Source organism: Amphiprion ocellaris, chromosome 4, assembly GCF_022539595.1.
Source record: "Amphiprion ocellaris isolate individual 3 ecotype Okinawa chromosome 4, ASM2253959v1, whole genome shotgun sequence".
NCBI lineage: Eukaryota > Metazoa > Chordata > Actinopteri > Pomacentridae > Amphiprion > Amphiprion ocellaris.
The window spans coordinates 23,806,344-23,831,674 of NC_072769.1; the positions used below are offsets into that span (position 1 = coordinate 23,806,344).

Here is a 25,331-nt window from a genome sequence, read left to right on the forward strand (position 1 = left end):
TTATCAAAATGTATTTATTTCCTCCTTTGTACAACTTGAAGATGTCACGTCGAACCTTGATATAATAAATAAGAAGTCATATAAAACTGCCAGAGAGGTTTTCACACATCGCCACCCTCCAATCACAAAAACATGACAGAAATTATCAAACATATCCCACATTTAGAGGAAAGGGCATTTAAGTGGATAAACAGCAAAGATGCTCACAAACAAATGTACGTTATCCAGCAGTATAATTTGCATATTGACACATTTACATAAACGTACAGAAAAACTTTCATTAATGTTTGGACAGAAATGGGGCTGGAAGGTTTGTACATATGCAGCGAGTTCTTAATTTCCCAAAAATACTCCTTTTAATTTTACATTACAGAGATGGCAAAAGTGAGGTAAAATAAAACTTTTTACGTAAAGGGGTTTCACAAGCTGATGGTAATTGTTGAGTGTCTGCCTTAACATCAGTCAAAAGTTAAAATGAGCTGACCCAATCACAAAATAAAACATACAAACCAAGTGACAAAATCCAAATGGACAAATCTTCTAGTGTTCTGATTTGTCCTCCAGTCTATCAGTTTTCCTCCAGTTCAGCTGTGGCCCCTCACATCTCATTAGGGCCCTTCATGCCGGAGTCCTTTGCTGAAACTGGTGACGCCACCATCGGCAGGATGCACTGTGAAGACTCGCAATAACCGTTCAGACCAGCGGGACCAGGAGGCCCAGGAACACCGGGAATACCGGGAGCACCGCGAGGGCCCCTCTGTCCGTCACGGCCGTCTGTGCCGTAAGCTGGTCGACCGGGATCGCCTGCAAGAAGAGGACCAGAAAAGAAGAAGTTAAACATCCTCTATTTTCTGTAATAGTTAAAAATACTGTCTAGGTCTGTGCCCAGTTCTGTTCTTCTTGTGCACTCAGAGGCAAACCTGGTGTCTGATCATAAATAAATGAAGGGTTTGGAAGCAGAGAGGTCTAAACCACTTTCTGTAGTTTTTGAGTGGGTTAAAAGTTTTGTGTTTTAAAAATGGTCTAACATTTGAGGCACCACTGTAATGCTATATTTGGTTTGTAGGTTAGACCACTATGTCACTAAAACATAGACCATAAAATATTACAGAAATTATATAAAATTCAGGTTGGATTTTTTGGGGTTAGACCACTCTGCTTCTAAGCCCCTCAAATTATCTATAATCTCTTTTAGAAACTCTGGGCAATCTGAAAAACCGGGGAGTTACATGACAATTCATATTTATCAGTTACACTAACTCAGTATAGTAAGTCTACAGCACGGTTCATTATTGGTCCATCATTGCTTTGGTTAGCAGAGACTGTGGGCATAGCAGCATAGAAACTAAGTGGAAACTTAAAATACTGAAAAGTTTTTCAGTATGATCTTGTAGAGAATATCAGCTTTTCTAAACTGTATTGATAACTGAAGGCCTTAATATGAAACTCAACACCTTCTTAGTGCAAACTGAAATGTGTTCATTCAACACTGACCATCAACGACTGTTCATCATATGTACAGTCATGTTCAATTCAATTAAATAAGTTTTTTAGGCTGTGTTCAATTTCCACTAAATTCCATTAATTTTGACTAAATTTTTGAACAAATTCTTATATGGTTGCTTAACATTTGGGAACTTTGACTTGACTTTGACTTCATGTTTGGGCTGAGTTTAGAGAATTTAGAGTTAATCTGGAATATAAGCAAACATCTGTAAATTAGAATACCAGTTGCATTTCTCTGCTGGCCTTCTTTTGTCAGTTTTTGCTTGTCCTTATGTTGGTAATATTACTAGCTGTGTTTTAACACACTGACTGGACGGAGATACGGTAACGTGTGAATTCATTCACTCAATTTTGTATTCTGGAAATGTGAAGTTTGTGTATTCATTATGTTCTCATTTTAGTGGAATTTAGGGTTGCCTTTCTGTAGGAAATATAAAAAATTAAATGACAAAGTATCTAGGCTGCACAGTGGCTTGGTGGTTAGCACTTTCACCTTTCAGCTAGAAGATCCCTGGTTTGCATTCCCGCCTTCCCAGGATTATTCTGCATGGAGTTTGCATGTTCACCCTGTGCATGCGTGGGTTTTATCCGGGTACTCCAACTTCCTCCCACAGTCCAAAAACATGCTGAGGTTAACTGGTACTTCTAAATTGTCTGTAAGTGTGAATGTGAGTATGATTGTTTGTCTCTATATGTAGCCCTGTGATAGACCGTGACCTGTCCAGGTGTCACCTGCCTTCACCCTAAGCCAGCTGGGATAGACTCCAACCCCCTGTGACCCTAATGAGGACTAAGTGGTGTATAGATAGTGGATGGATATGTTGTCATTTACCTGGTAGACCAGGGACACCTGGTGCTCCTTTGGGTCCCCTCGTTGTGGGTCCTTTGTCCCCTCTGTCACCCTGATCACCTGCGGAGAGGAAAAATAATTATCACCAGGAGGAAACACATAATTGGAGTTACTGTAATTAGTGCAAAGTTTAAAGTCAGACTTCACACCTCAACTGCTCCCTTGTTAACATTAAGATGATTGAGCCCTGAGGGGAAATGGGTCACAGCAGCAACAAAAGATGATAGATCATTTTGACAATCAATAAATTCTAAGACTTATGGATGCTTGCAGCTAAAGGATGGACAGGTTTGCCATTTGTATTGTCAGATTTGAAAATTCTTTGCATATCCTAGTGCAGACATCTTGACTGTGTATCATGTTACCTATATATAAAGTGCCAGCAACACTAATGTTTAGCCTGAAAGATATTCTTCAAATAGCTTTTGACCTCCAGTAGAGCTTTGAAGCTTTGGAGTTCTGCATTTCCTTGTAGTTTCATGTTTTGTTTGAGCTTGAACACACACATTAGGAAGTACAAGTGTCCACGATGCTGTTGGGCTGGTGGTTTCACACTACTGCGCTACAGTGTACAGTATTTTGCTAAATAGTGGAGTTTTAAATCTATTTTCTGTGGCAACATTCCCACACTGGCTGCTGGATTGCTGGAGCTGTAGAGGGGAACTACTTTAACGATGCACATCAGACTGCAGTAACTAGGACAGTTGTGTAGCTTCTGGTGAAAAACTGAAATAGCGCAGTGAGGCTACATCATAAGCATGTTTCAGTGGAGTTTGTGTAATTACTCTCACTGCCAGAAGGGGGAGACAAAAGTTCTGGACTGCAGGTTTGAAAAATGGCTTTGCAAATGTTTTATGAGGAAGGATGCACATTCTACAGGCTTGTTAGACCTCAAGCACACAGAGAACAGGTCTGTGGAAAAACACTGAATCAAAACAGAAATTTCGATTGTTCACAAGAAAACGCCGTGGGGCTCCTTTAAATCAGAGCACAGAATTTGAGCTGCATTTTCTCCTCTGACCGCTGCACGCTGCATGTCAAAACACACCTCTAGAAATGTAGATTTTTACATGTTAAAAACTTATTTCTCTGTGGCTTGGTAGCAAATTCGGTCAGTTTAAACCTTCAAATCTATATATGGCATCATTTTACCAAATGAGGAAAGCTGAAGCTGAAGCGTTTTGCCTACATTAGTAGTTTTGAAGATGCATGTGTGGCACAGGGTTGTAGGGTGATTGACATGGGCTGTGCTGGCTGTATTGGTAATACTCCTGACATAATAGAGGTATCCATACTGATCCTGTATTCTGATGTCCTGCTCAGTGCCTGTAGTGTTTTCTGGCCATGGCAGTGCTGTACTAGTTGTCCAGTGACAGCGGCAATGATATCCAGCTCTCTTATGTGCCTCCTTTTCTTGTCTTAATGAAGCAGTTTGGAGGGTCAGATACTTGCTGTGCTACAGCTTTACTCTGATCTGTTGCCTAAATTTATATTTTCTGACTCACAACAACTAACAAAGATGAGAGTCTGTCCTTTAAAATGGTTTTGGAAGGTGGTCCTTCCCCCACCTTAGTGCAGCATCACATGCAGGATGCCATGTTCATGTTTTATTGTGTGCTTACAGTCCCTAACATCACTGTCACAGTTATTGAGGGCACGTCTGCAGTCGACTGGCTGCTGCGGGTTACGTTTGATTATTATATATATATATATATATATTATATATAGATATATTATTAGACAGCGTAAAGAAACCTTCTAATCACAAATTCACATGGTGGTAGAACTGCCTATCTGAAGCTCACCTTTGGGTCCTTTGCGGCCCATTACCCCAGGTGGACCCTTCAGACCAGGTAGACCTCGTGATCCTGTGTGGCCGGGGAAACCATTCTCTCCAGTGGGTCCTGGAGGTCCAGGTGGGCCTGGAGGACCAGGAAGCCCAGCGATGCCTGACTCAGGCCTGCTCAGGCTGGCCGCTAGCTGGGCCAGCTGCTCTGTGATGCAGGAGAGGATGGTTTGTGTTTTAGTCATTAGATGACCTCAGAGCAACTATTAGCAGAATGAATGTTAACGTTTAAACCCCAAAAAAGCAAACTATATCCAAACACTGAGAGAGTTTTCACTTGAGATTTATGTTTATGTCTCAAAGTCAGATTGTTGTTTACCCTCAACAGTACACGTGGGGTCCATGCGAACTCCAGGGGTATATAATTGTCATATTTTTTTATTTGTAAGTTGGATTTTTCAGTCCCTTTAGGTCGTTGTCACTTACATAGTTGCCATCACATACACCAAAACTTATTTGAGTCCAACCAGGTTTGTGGTGTATATATAAAAAAAATCATATGGGGTCCATGGGGATCAAAGCCATACCCCAGGTGGACTGTGCATCTTTTATTTATGTGTGTTTGTGTTATGTTGCTCTTGTGATGACTGTTTCAGTTGCATTTTGTTTCATTTCAGTTCAGGAGTTCTTACACTAATATTGTAAGCAATACATGTCAGTAATCTTCAATAGTAATTTCATTGTTTCTTATAATTTTGTATCTATAGACGACACACGTTTTAGGAAAAAATACATTGAGAGGATATGGACAGGTACAGAAATGTGAAACAGATTAAATACTACTGGGGTCCAACTAGACCCCAAGTGTACGGATTAATAGGGTTTGCTGCGTGTACTGTGAAGGTTAAAGGTAATGTCACTCAAGTCTCAGAAAAGTGCTGCATTAAGTTAAACCAAGAAGGGAATAGCAGATTAGAAGTGACAGAATGAATATGACGAACACTTACCTTGCATTACCCTCATGCAGACTTGCTTGATGTGAGTATCTGTTGGGGATTTTCCCTGCACAAGTAAAGATTGTTGATAGTGATGGACATTTATTCTGTTTTTATAGGAAAAAACAACGTAACCCTGTTGTCTCAGAACACCAAATATATTTAGTTTCATAAATGTCATGCTGTATTGAAATTCCTCCCTGACATTCTGAAATGTGTGTTAAACTGTGGCAAATCATCCCCGGTGGCTGGTAGTTTTGAGCACCATGTTCTTTCTTCTACCAGCAATTTATTTGAGAAAAATTAGACGATTGTACAAAACCCCTCATAACCAGAATTGTCTTCAGTTGGGGGAACAGACCACACGATAAATAGCCCTGAAGAGAGTAATTCAGAGAAAGAGCTTCTCACCGCTGGGCCCTGTGCTCCTGGCAGGCCTGGCACTCCCATATCACCCTGCATGCCTCGTGGTCCTGGTTGGCCCGACTTGCCCTCTTTCCCTGGCTGCCCTCGGCTGCCCTCAGGCCCTTTGTTTCCTGTCTCTCCTGGTGGGCCTGTCTGCAATCAACAGCAGCAAACAGACCAGGAAATTGTTGGTGAACCAAATCTAAACATCTATTTTGATATTTTGTCAGCTTGTCATGTTCTGTGAGAGCAGAGTCAATATTTATTTATGTGTAAACACACTCAAACGGATGGGTAGGATTATAAACAAGAAGGAAAGGGGTTTTTCAACACTTGCTTGTCTAAAATTTTGTTGCACCGCTTATCGCCAAAGCTAGAATAAAATCCAGACCTCACTTGGAGCATTTAACTGCAAAACTTTGATCAAGCAGCTTTAACCTTTGGTGGCAAATCATAATCTTCTGTGGGTGCTTTTCAGTTAAAACTCACAAACAAACTGCAGCCAAGCAGCTGATTATGCTCTCTAATGAGTTGTGGGGCGTGAGAAACAAAGGTGCTGCTGTCAGAAAATATTTAGGCCTTCCTATTTGAATGCATGAAGTCAGGTTTAGGTGAACATACCGATCCTTTCTCTCCTGGTTCTCCTTGGTCACCCTGAAGAGGAAAAGATATGTGAATATATGTTTGTAGACAGCAGAATCTATAGTTATTCATACCAGATTTACAGGTCAAGTCACCCTCTTACCACAGATTACTGCATTCTGAGAGCTCGTGTCACTTTCTACAGCTACATCTCAGTCACTGGTTGCTCACTAATGAGCTGCCAGGACGATCAGTGGTCAATCACTCACAAAGTCTCCTCTGTCTCCTGGTGTTCCTTCAGCTCCTGCAGGTCCCTAAAACATAGAAGAGGGACAGATTTTTGGCACTTAATCTGATTCAGCTCAACACTCTGTCATCTGTCTGACTCAGTGTTATATTAAAAACTTATTTCAATTACCTGCTCTCCCTTTGGACCATCAAGACCAACTGCACCCTGAGAAAAGAAAGAATGGAATTATTATTTTAAGTCTTTAGTAGAAAAACAAGAAATCGGCAGCATCGGTGTCTGCAGGAATAATAAAACTTATTAAGGCTGTTTCCCATTTCATAGATTTGTGGTTGAGTTAAAGCAAATTGTTGACATTTGATGTTTTTATAACCTTGGTTCAGACTTGATTCTGCCTTGTTCATACTGACTGAATTTAAACTTTAGAGGTGAAACTTTTACATGACCGTTTCAGGCTCCTCCTGCTGAACTTCACTACAGCTGCAACAATTCATGCATTTATTGATTAGCTGTCAGTAATTAGATTAGTCACCAACTATTTTGGTAATTTATTAATCATTTGAGTTATTTTAAAGTTATTTCAAATTCTTCAATTCCACGTTTTTTTATTTTGAATATTTTTGTGTTTCTTTACTGTTTTATGACAGTAAACTAAATATCTTTGGGTTGTGGACAAAACAAGGCATTTTAGGACGTCTTCTTTGTCTTTGGGGAACACTGATTGTCTTTTATCACCATTTTCTTCCATTTTATAGACTAAACAACTAATCAGTTAATCAAGGCAGTAATTTACTGATTAGTCAGTGATGAAAATAATCTTTGGTTGCAGCCTTAAACTTGACGAGGACTAATATTTAGAGTGTATGTTGGATATCACTGCAGCTAATGTCTTACAGTTTTTCTCAGTCGCTTTGGTACATTTCTCAGATCAGAACTGAAATTCTCTAAACTACTTGTTCAATCTTCACATCATTGTGTCACTTGTGCACATCAAAAAAGCAGTTTCTCATTTCTTTGAACAAGTTGCAAATGCTTTGGTAAATCCATGCAAATGATTATGTTCAATTCTCTGCTGTTTCCTACATTATCAGTTGCTTCTGTCATGTTGATTAAAATGTATTATAATGGGTCTGTGTTGAATAGTCTCACCCCCCACAACATTTAGGCATTAGTTCATCGCATAAGTCCTTACATACACAATAGCTGAACAAGTTGTCATAATATGTTAAGGATGTTTCTATACATTTCCATTAGATTTTTTTTTCTAAATCTGTCTTGAATTGGTAAATTGCTCCCAAGTGAATCTTGCATTTCTCTACAAAGGGAAATGTGTGAAGGGTTAGGATTTTGTGAAATCGCTCAAAGACGCAAGAGAAGATGTTCATGATGTGGATGAGAATTTGTGTCCCAACAGACAGGAACATCAGGAGGTGTAGGAAGACTGCACTGTAATTCCTACAGCACTGCATGTACAGTTTTCCCTAAGGAGACTGTCCTATGTTCACATTTCTACTTTTGTTTTTTTGTTTTTTTCGTTGTGCTATGCAGCGCTGTTTTCCTTTCTGTATCACAATGATGTGGTCTGTCAACAAATTACAACAGTAAAAGCATAAATGTGAATCTTGTCCAGTCTCTTGCAATCAATTTCCCACATACACTAAGGTGTAACTTACAATTTACAATAATTGTCATCAAAGTTCAGCCATAGTTTCCATCAGAACATCCCTCCAGAGAACACTGTTAGAATGACAACATGACTAAGCAGTCTGACTGTCTGATCCACACAATGACACAAGGACTTGTCATTCTGATGGCACTGACATGTTCATTGACACAGATATTTACTTTTGAGAGATGAACTAAGGATTTTGAGGAAGAGACTGGCTTTTGCAAGTAATCCATGGTGTTTTGCTTTTTGTACGAATTGTTTTGAGAAATGCACTTACTGTTTTGCAAACATCAAGAATGATTTGAGCAATGCACCAAAGCGACTGAGAAAAACTGTAAACCTGCAGCAGATACTTCTTTTTTGGCCACTTGGAGGCAGCAGACAGCAGTTGTGAACACTTAAATGACAATTTAACCTTTTTATTTCATTTGACAAATTAATCTGAAGTCATGTTTGCATCACCTGATGAATGTAAGTCCAGTATTCACTGTCTTTGTTTTTTTTTTTTTCTTTTTTTTTACTTTACCAACTCTTAAGGCGTTTGCATGTTCTCCCTGTGCATGTGTGGGTTTTCTCCGGGTACTCCGGCTTCCTCCCACAGTCCAAAAATATGCTGAGGTTAATTGATCATTCTAAATTGCCCGTAGGTGTGAATGTGTGAGTGCTTGTTCGTCTTTGTATGTAGCCCTGCGACAGACTGGTGACCTGTCTAGGGTGTCCCCTGCCTTCGCCCGAGTCAGCTGGGATAGGCTCCAGCACCCCCCGCGACCCTAATGAGGATTAAGCGGTGTATAGATAATGGATGGATGGATGGATGGAACTCTTAAGGCTGAAAATGACACTGAACTAGAACAGAAAAGTTGTGGGTCAGACAGTTAAACAATGAGCTGAAATTCAATGTAATAAATAATAAAGCTTCAAAACGACCAGATACACCTTGACATTTCATACACTGTTATTATAGAATATTGATTATAATACATCGGCTCTTGTATGAATACTGCTTACTAAATGCAACTAAATGCACTTTATGTTTTGAATTAAACTCTGAACTACTATATCAAGTTACCCAAAACTCTATCCTTGTGTTTGTTTAGGTTCCACTAAACACATCAGACCAGACTTGGACCTCATTTGATGCCTCTTTGTTGAAGATCAATAAAATCCTTTCAGTGCACCGCTTTGTACCAGTTACACCAAAAATCCTGCCGTTAGTTGAATTAAAGGATTTGCCTCTGTTGATGAATTAGGTTCATACAGTGCACTGTAAACGATACTGTATTTTCACTGAACGCCCATGCAAGAGGTTGACTGGTTTAACTTCTTCTCTGTTGTGTGTGAGATCCAGATCAGCCGTGATAACATGTCTTGTTCACTTTAAAGTGGACACTTCATATCTGTATGACTCTTTCATCGTTTAATCTTCATCATAGCTCCTCCCAAACCCAACCACAGTGAGAATATAGCATCAGTGTGGGTCTTTACCAGCAGACTGAAGGTGCACCTCTATGATCTGAGCCAGGGTACATGTAACTGCTCATGTTTGGGCCGTTGTGCTCACATGGCTTCACGTTAAACTTAATCTGTGTCTTGTGCCACGTCGTGTCTCTTACCCTGTCTCCCTTCTGGCCACGATAACCAGCCGGGCCTGGCAGTCCTGGAAGTCCTGGATCCCCTTTGCTTCCCTATTAAAACACCCACACACAGACATAAACTGTTAAATCCACAGAATCCACGCCCACATGCACATGCAGAATCACAGCACAGAACAGACTGTGTGCAGCTCAGAAACGTTTCCTCCCCCATAACCTGACCATATCTACAGAAAAAATTTTAAAAAACATTTCCAGCTTCGCAGCATCTGAACGGTGAGGCTGGACCCCCACGCCAGCCACCCGACCATCCACCCTCCCTCTGATGTGTCAGGGTGTATGTGGATATGTGGGCATTCCTGGGGAACAGAGATTTCTTTCAGGGCTTCTCAGCTTCTTTTCCTGCCCTGAATCCCCCCTGAGCTGCAGAAAAAAAAAACCCTATAACAAGAGACCATTCATGCCAGTGGATTAGAGACTTAACTGCAGGGACAGCAGTTCATAAAAAGCTTCAGCTATTTAATAAAACACAAAACAGGACTCCACTTCCTGGAAGTGGATGTCTGAGCAAGATACTCGGTTTATCTTGAATTATTCTCATGTTGAATAATATGTTCAGGATAAGGTGATGGTATTTTTGAACACTAGGTTTCAGGGTGCTGGTTTCTTACTGATCTCTCAGCACAGACCAGCCTGAGGATCAGCTGGCTGCTGCCTGAGAACCATCAGATCTAATCTAGGAAATGATTACATTTTTGAAAGGGTGAAACATTAGGAATATTTTCTGCCTGGTTGAATTTACATCTATCACAATGTTTTCTTGACTGATTCCCAATCTGACTCCTTTTCATCCATGACCTTTCTCACAACACTATTATTACAATCCTGTTGTTTTCCTCTCAGGGTTAGTTAGTTCCACCATTAAGCACTGCTTTTAACCCTGACAAGCCGGTTTGGCTGCCTGCCAGCAGAGAATCTTAGAAGCTGCACAATACTTTGTATTTTTATGTTTGCACAAAGAGATTAATCAAAAATTTATTTCAAGTTATTTTTCCTCTGTTAACCCTAACCCACACCCTGAGAGGATGATTGTGTTTTTATATGTTACACTGACAGGATTCAGTCTTTACTACTGTGAATCATTATTGGATTATTTTATTATGTATGCTGATAACCTAAAACACACTGCTGCAAAGAAATGCCAAGCAATGATAGATAGATAGATAGATAGATAGATAGATAGATAGATAGATAGATAGATAGATAGATAGATAGATAGATAGATAGATAGATAGATAGATAGATAGATAGATAGATAGATAGATAGATAGATAGATAGATAGATAGATAGATAGATAGATAGATAGATAGATAGATAGATAGATAGATAGATAGATAGATAGATAGATAGATAGATGAGATCAACTTTATTTTTCCCAGAGGAAATTGTTCAGACAAATATAGATATATGTATTTTATTTTATTTATTATTTATTATTTTATTATAATCTATGTATCCATCTGTGGATGTTCATCAGATGTCAGGTAAAATCTGCTCTGACTGATAAAGGAATGCACATGTCAATATTATCTCTTTATACTCACCACAAACCTGTAGCTTTTATCCAGATTGTGAAACAATTTTCTGTGAAAAGGTTTAAATTTAGAACATGAATGTATTTTGTGTGAAACTGAATATTCAGTCCAATTCTTTTTGGTTTTTCTTGCACAAAACTTCCTTTTGTTTGCTTTATGCTCACAACCCTGCTTATATAATCCACCAGGCTGACTTTCACCACAGTGAATATTGCTTGAGTTGCTTCTTTTATCTTCATCCAATTTCATTTTGAGATTAATACTGTAAATCAGGGCTTTCAAAGTCTGAGGCTGTGGGTCTCTAATCAGACAAAGCTTTGCACAATTTCTGGATGCCTGTAGGATTGTGATTATGTTATTTGTTCCCGTACAACAACTGAGTCGAGATAGGCTAATATTGCTGCTTGACATAACTTTGAACTATACAAAATACTTGAAATAGGTCTAAGGCATTTATACAGGTCTGCTGTAAAAGTGGGAAACAGCAAAAATCCCCAGACCTACTGTATCTCTGAAATCTCTTTAACTAAATACCAAGGCTCCATGAATACAATATCATATCCTTTCGATAATATCCAGTGTCAGTGAATGCAGCAGATAAACATATTCCATAAACCGACTTTCACCAGAATCTTCAGTCTCCTCTACCTGTCCAGCATCTCTGGAGTGATTTCCTTCTCTGATGGTCCCAGTCACTGGTAAAGAGATTCTGTCTTTCACATTAACCAGGCTTTCTGTCAGCTCTTACCCTTTCTCCTGGTGATCCTGGAGGCCCATCAGGTCCTCTCACACCTCGTTCACCCTAAAACAGAAAAGAACCAAAGTAAAATCCGGGCCCGCAATGAGAAGTGTGTCAAAAAGATTTTCCTACTTTTTCTCCTTACTGCTATTAAGTGCTGTTTTGTTGTGTATGCAATATTGCAGCAGGTGATAATATAGTCATTTCTGCTACATATGATAATATATATTAAAATATATTACAAATGAAGATGTTAGATTAAAATTTTAACTAGCAATTAACTGATCATTTTAAAGTGTTTAATTCTATGGCTTTAAGATTGGGTTAAAATGCATTCACTATCAATTTATTAATAGGACCCTGAGTGTTTTATGGCATTTTTGTGGCAGTTATTACATACAGTGTACAGTGTTTTATGTGCAGGCATTAGTAAATGATGTATTGAGTGCATAAAAGGCAGAGTAGTGTAATGTAGAATCTTCACATTGCATGACAGCAGTGCTGAACTGTGCTACTGCTGCTCAAGTCTGTTTTATCTTTGCTATTTGATGCCACTGTTGAAACAAAATATGCATTATACAATGGAATCTCTCTCAGCCATCACTTAGCAGTACAGAAAAACATCCTTTTAGATCTTATTAGCTTCAGTCAGACTGGTCAGACTGACCAGACTTACTCAGCCTACAATATTTACCTTGTCACAAGAAGCAGCTGTCTAGTTTTGTTGCTATCATCATAGCTGGACTAAAGAGAAGTAAAGGGGAGGAATGTGGGACTGCCAATGTACTTCCTGTTTCAACGTGGAAAACTGTATCATGGAGCTTTAAAGTGAAAGATGAAGTTCCGACTCACTGGTCCTCCTCTGGGTCCAACTGGTCCCACCTCTCCCTGCTCACCACGTTCACCCTGGAAGCAAATACAGCATCAGATCAGATCATCATCACAGCTTCTGCTGACGTTAGTTCTTGTCTTGTGCTTCGAATGGAGAGTGTTTCTACATACGTGCTCTGAGGATCTCACTGTACAATTGAACTGACTTTACCTTATAATAATGGGTGTGCTTCACCTTGCTTTTAACTTACTTGTTTCCCTGGAGACCCCATCAGTCCTACAACTCCTGGATCCCCTGTGTTACCCTGGAGACAGAAAGAGAGGGGAACAGAATAATGCTGGTTCATTTCACAATGTAATTATGGTCTAGATGTGGCTCACTGGGCACATTAGAAAAACTGTACGAGAAGAAGAACAACAACAAGAACAAGGACAAGAAGAAGAAGAAGAATCAGAAGATTGTTGTAGAAGTTTTAGTCATACCTTTAGACCACCATGTCCTTTTGGGCCATAAGCACCTGGCAAACCCTACATTGAGAAAATGAAACTAAACATTAAAATCTGATACAAGAAAGGTAATTGTAAACTGCTGATCTGATGAATCGGGGGTCAGAGGTCACTTACAGGAAGTCCCTGTGAGCCGGCATCACCTGGAGCCCCATTTTTTCCTGGAAGACCCTGAAAACAACAAAAAACACTTAAACTCTCTATAAGCTCTATGTTCAGACTGCAGAATTTCTCACTAAAATCACATTTCTCAAACTCCTGCGTTGCTTTGTGTCCAAAATCACTTGAAAACAAACAGCATTTACCTTGGACCCTGGCAGCCCAGGTATTCCCTCACGACCATCTGGACCAGGAAGGCCCTGTTGACAGGAGAGGCAACAATGAGAGGTTAACACAAAGTTTATTACCTGTATTACTACATATACATCTAAATGAAAGTATTACTCTATATTTGGTGCCCAGCACATTCACCCTTCATGGGGCAAGTGATTGTATTTGGTAACTTCCGCACACGTTAAATATGGCGCTGCTTCTGCCTCTCAGTGAGGTCAAGAAGCATGTGGTTTTCACCCAGCCAATCAGGGAAGATCCCTCTACGTTACACCACATGACATCATGGCATCTGACCAATCAGCAGAGGCCTGGAAAGTATCAAACTTTCTCTTTTCTCCGAAGTTGGAAAAGACAGACTTGCAGCTTGGTCCTCTTCCATATTTGCGGTCAAAACTAACCATGGTTATTTGACGAAACTCACATATGTTACGACTGAGTAGTTGTGATAAGTGAAGATATATGCATTTCTTGGTATGTGTTTTTTTTTTGTTTGTTTGTTTGTTTTTTTATCACTAACGGGCAAGGAACCATATATGGTAACTTCATTGACCTTGAATTTCAACATGAAAATTTTAAATTTTTCAAAATGTCACAGAAGTTAAAAAGCCTTATGTCCTCCAATAACACTCCTGGGTTGATATTTTGAATTTCAAAGTATTTCATTGAGTGCCCTTTAAAGGGCTTAAAGCTTGTTCTTAAAGGAACAAGATATAATACAGTTGATATTAAAATATGATCAGCATTCAGTGTGAACAGAGAATGATGGGTAAGTGGAAGAAAAGAAAGGTAGCTGGAATGCAGGTATAAAGGGAAACATTAGGATGATATTGGCAGATGATGGATGGTTTGAAAAGTGGAAAAACTGTAGGATGGTAAGAAGGCAGAAAGATGTATTTATTGATTGACAACATGAAGCAGTGCTCACAGCTTCTCCTTTTGGCCCTGGCACTCCTCTGATTCCTGCTGGACCTTGGTCGCCCTGTGAAATGACAGACAACCTTAATTTATCACGACATAACAAGATAAATAGTTGAGCTCAAAGTAACAGAGACAAAATGGGAGGTGACAACATATTCTATATTTATTATCTTTAAATATGGCTGAAATCTGATTGTTAACCTTAGTGTATCAAAAATCCTGGCTATGAACTCGATGCCAGGCTGATCCAGTGACACTGACATTCATTTTCATGAATCTTCACTGATGTTGTTTAGTGTTTTTCCAGTGGTAACATGATGTAAGGACGGCAAAACCACTAGGACTAGGCAGTTTTTATGTATTATTGTGTGTCATTTGTGTGTTTAAAGCCAAATATCACTGTTTTGCAGTCTGATGTGTAATCTTACCACTACTCCTCCTGGCCCGGTCTCACCTATAGCTCCTCTTTGGCCTGGATCTCCCTAAAAAAAAGAGTTTTCATCAATATTTTACTGTAATAATAACAAACAGGACTGGCCAGAGGTGATAATAAGATTTCCACTCACTGGGCTTCCCTGGATTCCCCGAGGGCCCACATCACCAGACTTTCCACGAGGTCCCTGTTAAGGGAAAATTAAGTAAAAACCGAATTAGTTAAAGTTTTTCAAATTAAAACTATATACAGGTTGTACTCCAGTGCAGACAATATAGATACAGTCATTAGATTAGACGTTTGATGTGACTGATGAGTTTTCTGACGATAATTTGCAATCTTTTAGGAGCTCTTAATTTGAACTTTCTCTGCTAAAGGCTTATATAGATAGTGAGCTACTTTGCATTGTATATGTAGATAAATTGTGCTTTAATTTCCTCTGTGAAAACCTATTAGAATACTAAAAGGATTAGAAGTTTAGATTCTTCTAGTATAAACTGTGTATGTTTTTTTCTGTTATTTTAGTTTATTCAAGGTATTTTGCTATAGGTTCTCCAGCCTAAATGACTATGTAGGTCTTTTTTTATTACCCTCTGATACAATACAATAGAGGATACCAGCAGCATACATGTGCATCTGTTTGCCCGTTGATGGGGCTTGTTCTTGAGGACTCTCTGTAATTTGTTTTAAATGTGTAGACGTGGGCTTTGTGCAATACAATCATGTATAATAGTGTTAAAGGAACATGAGCATTTGTGATAATAGGATATGTGCAATGCTGTTAAAGGGACATGTATAGGGTAATTATGCATAATGTAGACAGGAGAATGTGCAATAGTGATTAAGAGAAATGTGCAATATTATCATGTGCAATAGTGACAATGGGAAATGTGCATTACATTTATATGTAATAGTGTCACAGGGATATATGTAGTGGAATCTTATGTTATAGTCACAGAGGGGTAAGTGTGGTATAGCAATGTGCAATAATGATAGAGGGATATGTGCAATAGCAACAAAGACATATTTGTAAAATAATCATGTGTAAATATTAATTACCGCTTGGTAGCTTGCCTTAGTCCCCCAGCTTTTGTCTGTCATGTGCACACCGTGTTATCACTTACTGCTTATTTTTCTTTTTTGTATGTTTTCAGTTATGGTATTATGTTTTTTGTAATTTCTTTATTTTTTATCTGCCAGTGGGACTCGAGATGGAAATTAGCTGTACAGCATTAATACATGAATACGAACTGTCCCATTTTTAAAAAATAAAATAAACAAACACCTGTCTATAACATGACAGTGCTAAGGAAAGGATCAATTAAGTTTAGGGGAAGCTCATTAGCAGGGTTGAAAAAAATATCCAATAATAAACACATGGTTATACTTACAGAGTGGTCATAGTTAAAGAAAACAACACTGATTATCATATTGAAACATAAAACAGACAGCAGTCCAGCATTTGTTGATCCATCCATCCACCCCCACCTCCTCCCTAAGTGGACTTTAGCTGTATAAGAATGTCATCAGACTCCCATCATGGTAACCACAACTGCTCTCATTTGGTGTCCTGTAGGCCCAGAGAAAATGTATATCTTTCATGTTTTATAAATCATCCTCTTACCCTGTCACCTTTGGAGCCCATTATTCCAGAAAGGCCTCTCGGTCCACCTGGGCCCTAAAATTACTCAGCAGATAGAGGAGTGTTAGTATGTTTGAATGTGTAAAGCCATCTATGTGGATGCAGTTTGTTTTTTTGCTGTAATAGCCAGCTGAGAGAGAATGGTGAAATATTTTACTGGAAGTCCTTGAGCTCCAACTTCACCAGGAAGTCCTTGTTCACCCTCCTCACCCTAAGAGAGAATGAAGCCCATTCATGTCAGGATTATATATCTATCTATCTGTCTGTTTGTTTTTCTTTTAAAAATTAGCTCTTTATCTTGAGATTACCTTATGTCCTTGTCTTCCGGGCTCACCGGATTCTCCCCTAACCCCTTTGTGGCCCTACAGGCAAAAAGTAAATGTTAAAAATCAGCAACAACAAGGGCACAGTATTTATTTTATAAATGCATTTTAGTCAACATCAATGAAGGACAATAAGGTAAATGGCAGTAAACTTACTTTCATGCCAGGGAGACCAGAATGTCCATGCAGACCTGAGGGGCAGGCATTGGGACACTGAAAAATACAACAGCCTATTTGAGGTCATGGAAGAGCCCTGCCACCAGGGGGCTCCACTGACAGCGACCCCTGACCCAGTGAGCATCAGCAAATAAATGAAACATGTCTTTTTGTTTCACCAATTTATGACAAGACCCTGACCATTCCTTGGCAACTGTCGGTTTGATTTCAGAACAGCAGCCATGAAAATCACTAGAAATGAACTGAGAGTTAGTTTGTTGTTCAAACAGTGATATCATGGAGGAGATAAAAAATAAACTTAGAAGCTTCTTTTGTTTAAAAGTGTTTTCATGTCTGGGATTCTAACACTACCAGCATCTGCTCATGTGCACCAATCTGACCAACATAAACAGAAAAATGTCTGCCTGAAGATTAGCAAAGGTCATAATCATTACATTGAAATTTAATGTATACATGGGAAAAGGTTTAAACTAAAAACAAATTTGTTTAAAAAAGGACTAAAGCAAACAACACTAATCATTTAAAGCTTGAAATATATCACTCTTATTCCCATAAAACACAACAATAGAATGACTTTTGATGGTAATTCTGTATGTGCAAGCTAGCCAGCTTTGCTTTTTTGGATATTAACAACATCTTAGTAATTTATTCCCATTATTTGTGAGTTAGCCTGGTTAGCCTCTGTTCTGGGTTTGTGCAGTCATACTATGTTTTGCATCAAGTGATGCTATTTGTATTACAGTTTGTGTTTTCCTCTGGTACTTAAACTACTTGTAACATTGGGATTTTATGTATAAATGGGTTGAAATTAATCTACTTACCAGGTCTTCACCTTGATAAACAGCTGGGGGTCCCTGGAGAAAAGATGCAAGTGCTTATATAACAGCATATATTCATAAAAACTTTTCATTTTCCCCGGATAATGTTTAACAGCAGTACAGAAGTGATATTTACCCGAGGACCTGCAGCACCAGGAGGACCAACTTGACCTCTTTTGCCTCTCGCTCCCTGTGACATGGAAAAGTTTGTATTTATCAATGGCTAAATCATGATCAGCACATGATTTGTGAGGTTTACTTACAATATAAATTATGAAGAAATGATAACTTATCAAACTATTTGAATTCAAGCGTGACAGACTTTTCATATATATGTATATATACATATACACTACCTTTCAAAAGTTTGGGGTCACTTAGAAATGTCTTTATTTTTGAAAGAAAAGCAATTTTTTCAATGAAGATTACATGAAATTGTTAATGTGGTAAATGGGCTGATTTTTAATGGAACATCTACATAGGGGTACAAAGGAACATTTCCATCAACCATCACTCCTGTGTTCTAATGCTACATTGTGTTAGCTGATGGTGTTGAAATGCTGATTGATGATATGAAAACTCTTGTGCAAAACTGGGGTGACCCCAAATTTTTCAACATTAGTGTACATATATCATTAACCAGTTCTAAGATGACTCTTTTACTCACAGGGGTTCCGACTTTTCCCATTTCTCCTGGCAGCCCATCTGTACCAGGAATACCCTGTTAAGAACAACAAAGCTTGCATAAACAGCTGTATAGCCCCCACTCTGTAAAATTGAACACTGGTATTGGTAAAAGGAAATGATTAGAGTGTCCAGATAATGTAACGCTGCTCTTTGTGCTGGACCACATGATGACTGTAGATTTAAAGACCACCTCAAAAGGAGTTGTTTTTGCTGAAAATCCACATCTTGCTACAGTAATGTAGACGTGTTCTGGGGGTGTCGTCTGAAGACTATGATATCATCAGCAGGTTTTCTCACAGACCACAACAGGCCAGTGAATGAGACTGTTTAGTTTGGGGTTAATTTACTCCTTAAATACACACCATGTGGCATTTTGTCACAGCCTACCATGATTTGTTTACACAAATCCTCCTGTCATTCCTGGTTACACCTGTGCATATTGACATAAATGATATTTGTTATTTGTTATTGTCAAATTATTCATATCTTTTGCACCTCTATTTGCATAACTTTGCTTATAAACTGCATCTCTTTGCACCATTGATTTTTTTTAATAAGGTTTTCATTTGACTGGAAATTTCGAGTACGAGAATGGCAGGGAACAGTCAAAACAGGATCTATTTATTCTATCTTTCAATCCAAAGATCTATTGTTATTTTCAGAATTCAGAATTGTGTGTTGCTTTTCTTGGTATCAGAGCTACACACAGTTCTGGACCTCCTGGTGTTGGGATACTGATGCTGGAGCATGAGCAGCTTTCGCTTCAAATGGAGACTTGTTTTTAGGCAATATTATTTTTCCTGTAACAATCAGCATCAGCGTGTCACCGTGGCAACCCAGAAAATCTACCTCCACAGCAGCACATAAAAGTGAACACAAAATGCTGTATTACTGATTCATAGAGAGTCCATGAAGTTAAAACTGTATAAAATATGATGTTATTGGTACTTACATCAAGTCCATCAGGTCCTACACCCTGTAAGACAGAAATCATAAAATACAAGTGTCAATAAAAAATCTGTGAAAATTCCCTATAGGCAGCCTTTTCTTCAGTTTTGAGAATGCTGTGTCAGTGGTAGAATACATTCCGTGTATGTTTTACTGGGATATAATACATCATTTGTATGATATGAAAAATACAGCTTCATCTCTTTGTGGTAGAAAGTAGCCAAATATATGTCAAATATAAAGAGGTTAACATCTGCACTTACAGGTTCTCCAGCCGGCCCACGAGCTCCAGGATCCCCCTGAAACCAATTAGAACAGAAATAAGCTGACATCAGAAACATAAGAGCGCAACAAGGAAGTACAGTGTATCTGCAGATGCAAACACCTAATCTCGTAACTCGGCCATGCACCATCTCTCCATGTTTGGCTGGAGGACATTTCAACTAGATGACTTACTCACTTAGATGTACTAGTGACAAACTTACTTTTGCCCCTTTAGGGCCCACTGCCCCTGGATCCCCAGGAGGTCCAACAGGTCCCTGCAGACACCAAAAAGAGTTCATTAGACATTATAGGTATGGTACCATCCATCCATCCATCCATCCATCCATCCATCCATCCATCATCTCTACACCGCTTAATCCTCTTTAGGGTCGTGGGGTTGCTGGAGTCTATCACATGCTACCATAATATTTGAAATATGTTTGTGAAGAATACAGAGTACAACATTGTGAACACTGAGCTTTCTTGGTGAAATTACTGTAACTTTCTACCTGTGAACAACACAACAGCACACACTTGCATTACACAGTGACTGGCCACATGGGTGTTATTTCAGTCTTTAGTTGGGTCCCAGTCAGTCATAGTTTATGTTCAGGAGGCAGACATCGTCTCCACTGTTAAGATTAGGCTTGAATCTTTACTATGTGATGAAGCTCATAATTAGAGGAGCTCAGGTGACCCTGAACCATCCACACTGAGCACCTCTCCTCTACCCTCCTCTTGCTCTCTCTATACTTACATATGTCACCATTGCATGCAACCAACTGTTTTGTCCTGTCTCCAGGTATCTCTGGCTAAAGAACCATGTCTCTGATCTGCAGTCACTGGCCTCACCCACTGCCCAAGAGAAAATATGTTTATTGTTCTCTTAGGCATTAAATGTCTGTTCTCTTTCCACTATACTTTTGTCTCACCCCTTTACCCTCACCCTAATGGGTCAAAGCGGATGGCCGTCCTTCCTTAACCTGGTTCTGTTGGAAGCTTCTTCCTGGTAAAGGGAAGTTTTTTTTCTCCCCACTGCTGCCAAGTGCTGCTCAGAGGGAGTCCTAAAGGAACTTTACATTTCTTGAGTTTCTCTCTATATATTTTGTAAGGTCTTATCATAATATTAGAAGTGCCTTAAGATAACATACACTACTGTTCAGAAGCTTGGGCTCACTTAGAAATGTCCTTATTTTTGAAAGAAAGGCAGTTTTTTTCAATGAAGATAACTTTAAAGGAATCATAAATCCAGTCTAGACATTGTTAATGTGGTAAATGATTATTCTAGCTGAAAACAGCTGATTTTTAATGGAATATCTCTATAGGGGTACAGAGGAACATTTCCAGCAACCATCACTCCTGTGTTCTAATGCTACATTGTGTTAGCTAATGGTGTTGAAAGGCTAATTGATGATTAGAAAACCCTTGTGCAATTATGTTAGCACATGAATAAAAGTGTGAGTTTTCATGGAAAACATGAAATTGCCTGGGTGACCCCAAACTTTTGAACAGTAATGTATGTTGTGAATTTGCCGCTTATAAATAAGTTGAACTTGAATATACCCATTCATATTTTCTCACTCTGTGTCCAGCTGGATGTAGGACCATGAATTTCATCAGCACTTTAAAAAAAAAATGCACCATTTTCTCCATTTGTATTAGTATCCGCAGCAAAACTAAAAAAACATGCAGGAGAGGCTAATTTGAGCTCCATTTTTATGTCCAAGTAGTATACAACAGTGTATTACTTTTTGAAGGACACATAATGATACACATTGTACAATATCTAGCAACATAATGAAAAAAATGTATAAATTTAAATATCTAGTTGCAAAACGGTTGACAGTGAAGGTATAATAAAAATGTTTTCAGTTCATATAGCAATATTCATGCAATATTCATGCACTGTGAGATAGTTTAACTAGAAACAGTTTAGGTAATATTTTTGCCATTTGCCTCCAAATAAGACCAACTTCAACTTTTGTGCCTGAAGACACCATTATGAATAATGTCCTAACCTACAAACATATAGGCCTCATTATAAAAAAAGCAAAACAAAACAAGATTATCATTAGAATGATTCAGACTTCCTCTGCTTTCCTTCACTGTGTGAAAAAAAACCTGTTATCAGATGTAAGGTGTGACCTTGATTCTATTCTGTAGCTCCTCCTCCTGTTATTAACCCTCTAAACTTTCTCCACCTGGTCAGTCTATTCTACAACAAAGCCCAATTACTTCTGTCTTAAAGTGGAATTCAAAAAAACAAATTCCCTTTCGATTTTCATCTAGCATAATAAATCTGATCTTCTGTATCTCCTATTGGTACAAAAACTGTTCTCACTATTTTTTTTTAAATAAAAAAATTCTGCAAAATCTGGAGCAGTTTGTAGGTTTTCTTGTTTTCCGTCCGCATGAATCTCTCCGCCTGTTCTCTGCACCATCACCACAGTCAGGCAGTGAACACACTGAGACCATTCTGCACCACCTTTCCCAGCATACACTTCTCTGCTGTCAGCCATCTCTGAGTGGCCGATCCCCCGGCACTCCCCTCAGTCGCACACAAAAAGACCCCTGTTTCTTTCAGGAAGCTATTTGAGACTCTCCCCTAAATAGCCAGATTGATTTATTCAAGGACCGTTTTTTTTTTTTTTTTAAATTTCTTTCCTTAACATTTTTGCTCACCGGAGGCCAAAACAAACTGCTCACACAGCAGCAGATCTGAATATCTCAAGTCATGCAGCTCAGATCTTCCAGAGATTCAATACATCCTATCACTGGAGAATTTAAGACACATCTACTGATCAAGGCGGCTGGTGCATTCAAAGCTCAACAGAGCCTTTTGTTATTTCTTTAAACAGTCCTGGGAATGGAGACCATCCTGTTGCACTAGCTAGGTGAACACTCAAGCAGTTGAAATCAAAAGCCACCAGTCTGTCAGCCACGTTTTACTTACATCTGCCCCTGGAAGACCTGAAGCTCCATTAGCCCCATCTTTGCCGTTATCCCCGTCAGGGCCCTGGAAGCAGAAGATTTAACATGAGATGTGGCTTTAGTTCAGGAATCCCACAGTGAGAATCCATTAAAAGTTTCAGTATGTGGAAAGAGAAATGAAAAGCTGACTCACTGGTCCTCCAGTCACTGTGGAGTCTTGTCCTCTATCCCCCTGAAGACACAAGAAGGAGATGTTCAGATGGAAAGGAAACATTAGCCACAGATACTACTACTTAGATCTTCTATTTGTTTCTGCATCTGCTTAACATTTGCTTCATAAGATGTATCTTATCACTAGTTGAAGGGTGTTCTTAATGTGACCCCGGTATATCTTTGAGGAGATAAAATGTAAACATTCCCTCATTTCCTATAATTTCTCTATTGACTTTAGAGACAAAAGATGCACCTTTTCTTTTTTTGCTCTGGAATTAACACAACAAACATGGAAAAATCAGTTTCCCAAACATTCGCACATACAAACTATAGGGGACACATTCAACATACGTCTGGCTTCCTTTTGATGCGGTCTGATCCTCTCTGTTTTTAATCTGTATTTTTAAATAATCATGCATTACCACAAACACAACTCAATCTGATGGAAGGCCAACAACCGTGCAAAGAAAAAAAATGAACATAGTTTGGAACGTCTAAAATTATGTTGCAGATGACTATAGTCCAGAGAGTCATGTTATTTCAGAAGAGCATCATTGTTTGAACAGTTGCTGCTTGGTTTCGCTGCTCAAGGAGCTGATTAACCCAGAAATGAACTGGACCACAGCCATACCAAGACCCACATCTGAAAACCAGCGTTTATGATTTAAAAGAAACTAAATGCACACTCACATCAATGCCGTCCACTCCGGGCACACCGGCTATCCCGGGCGGTCCTGGGGGGCCCCTGGGACCGACCGGGCCCCTCTGTAAAACAAACACAAAAATCAGTTTTCCATCTCCAAATATCATCCAGAGCTGCTGCTGGTGTGAAGGGCAGCTCACACAGGGTCCCATTGTCTGGCTGATGTGAGGGGAAAGGTCATGAAACCAGACCTGGTGTCCCATTATAGTCCCATTAAACCAACTGAGGAACTGTGTTCAGATTACTGTAGCTGTCTGGACCTTACTGGAGCCAGGTGTGCACACTGGGATGAAGTGAACTTCTAGATGAACTTAAAACAAACTTTTAAAAGCATTCATTTATGCATTTTGTTAGAAAAAAAAACAGAATTTCTACCTTAAAGTAGAGTAGGCTACTTCTTGTAAATACTGTATATGTTAGCAGGATATACTAGGGAACCTTTAAATAATAGAAACAGCTTTGATGAAGCTAAACATCTGTAAAAACAAAACAAACAAACAAAAAACACAACAAACAGGTTTAAAGCCCTCTAGTCCATAAACATGTAATACAGATTTGATACTAGATTTAATTAAAAATGCTTAATTAAGAACTTAAAATGCTATAACAGTGTACACAATTTTCATCAATACAATGGAGGGGAAATGAGTTCAGTAAGGGACAAAGATTTAAAATATATCTCCTGTGGCAGTTTAAAAATGGAGAAAAATAACAAAACAACCCAAATTCTCACTGTTACATAACTGTATGCGTATAGAAAATCATTATTGTGATTGCATATAGATGATCAATGAGTTCTGGTGATTTTGCAGCAATTTCTAATGTAAAAAAACAACAAAAAAAACCCACTTTGTTGATACGACATGCTCTTTTCCCAATGTCCTCTTTGGCATTTAGATAACTCTCTGGAATTATGTGAAAATCTTTATGCAGTCGTCAAGTACAGAATTTTTGTTTAATCCCAAACTGAACCTTCCCCTCCTGTTCAATCACTACCATTGGACACCACAAAATGCAAAAACCAAAAAAAAAAACAGCTTTAACATATCCACCAGTGAATACTACGCACAGGCTGTGAGCACCTACAGTAACATTGTCTGAATATTCAAGTGTATCTTTAGCAGGAGAGAAAAAGCAACAGCCCTTATTTCTCACCTGAGCCGAGCAAATCAGCACTATTTGCAGTAAAAGCACCAGCAAAGACTCCCGACAGATCCTGGAGAGAGCCATGGTCTTCCCACAGGCCGAGGAAGACGCTTGTAAGTCCCTTTTTCCCAGATTAGACGGGATTCTGAGACCTCCACCTGTCAGCGTCCCCCCCTGACTGAAACCCCACCGCCTGCTGGAAGGGGAGGATGTTAGAAAGTCCTGATTATTCCTGAGAAGCTGAGGCTCTGCAGACAGACTGGAGGAGGAGGGGTTCTCTGCACACAGGGTGGGGTGGACTTTACTTCACTTTGAAGCTTTAAAGCTGAAAGTACTGTGAGAAGAAAAAAATCTTTGATTGGACTATACAGCACTTTGCTTCTGATGCTTCTTACTTATTATCAAAATAACCTTAAGTCAAGCTGTTGCTAGTTGCTTTTGAGACTCTCGGCTGCATTTCAGTGTCCTCATTCCCAGCTGGAGCTTGCTC

General features: G+C 39.1%; 1 protein-coding gene across 1 annotated transcript; it reads right to left on the bottom strand.

Moving 5' to 3' along the window:
- Window positions 1-25,141, bottom strand: col9a1a (collagen, type IX, alpha 1a). The gene is made up of 32 exons (XM_023289928.3): window positions 24,851-25,141; window positions 23,683-23,757; window positions 22,973-23,011; window positions 22,802-22,864; window positions 20,070-20,123; window positions 19,848-19,883; window positions 19,589-19,612; window positions 18,617-18,670; window positions 18,086-18,139; window positions 17,953-17,985; window positions 17,111-17,167; window positions 16,940-16,993; window positions 16,789-16,842; window positions 16,614-16,667; window positions 15,123-15,176; window positions 14,985-15,038; window positions 14,564-14,617; window positions 13,611-13,664; window positions 13,423-13,476; window positions 13,282-13,326; window positions 13,050-13,103; window positions 12,820-12,873; window positions 11,977-12,030; window positions 9,654-9,725; window positions 6,543-6,578; window positions 6,394-6,438; window positions 6,164-6,196; window positions 5,549-5,695; window positions 5,150-5,204; window positions 4,162-4,350; window positions 2,339-2,416; window positions 1-804 (listed from the first exon to the last, which is right to left on the bottom strand). Exons 1-32 carry the CDS (start codon window positions 24,923-24,925, stop codon window positions 599-601), a joined length of 2,064 nt encoding a protein of 687 aa, XP_023145696.2. The 5' UTR covers window positions 24,926-25,141; the 3' UTR covers window positions 1-598.
- Window positions 25,142-25,331: the final 190 nt, after the last annotated feature.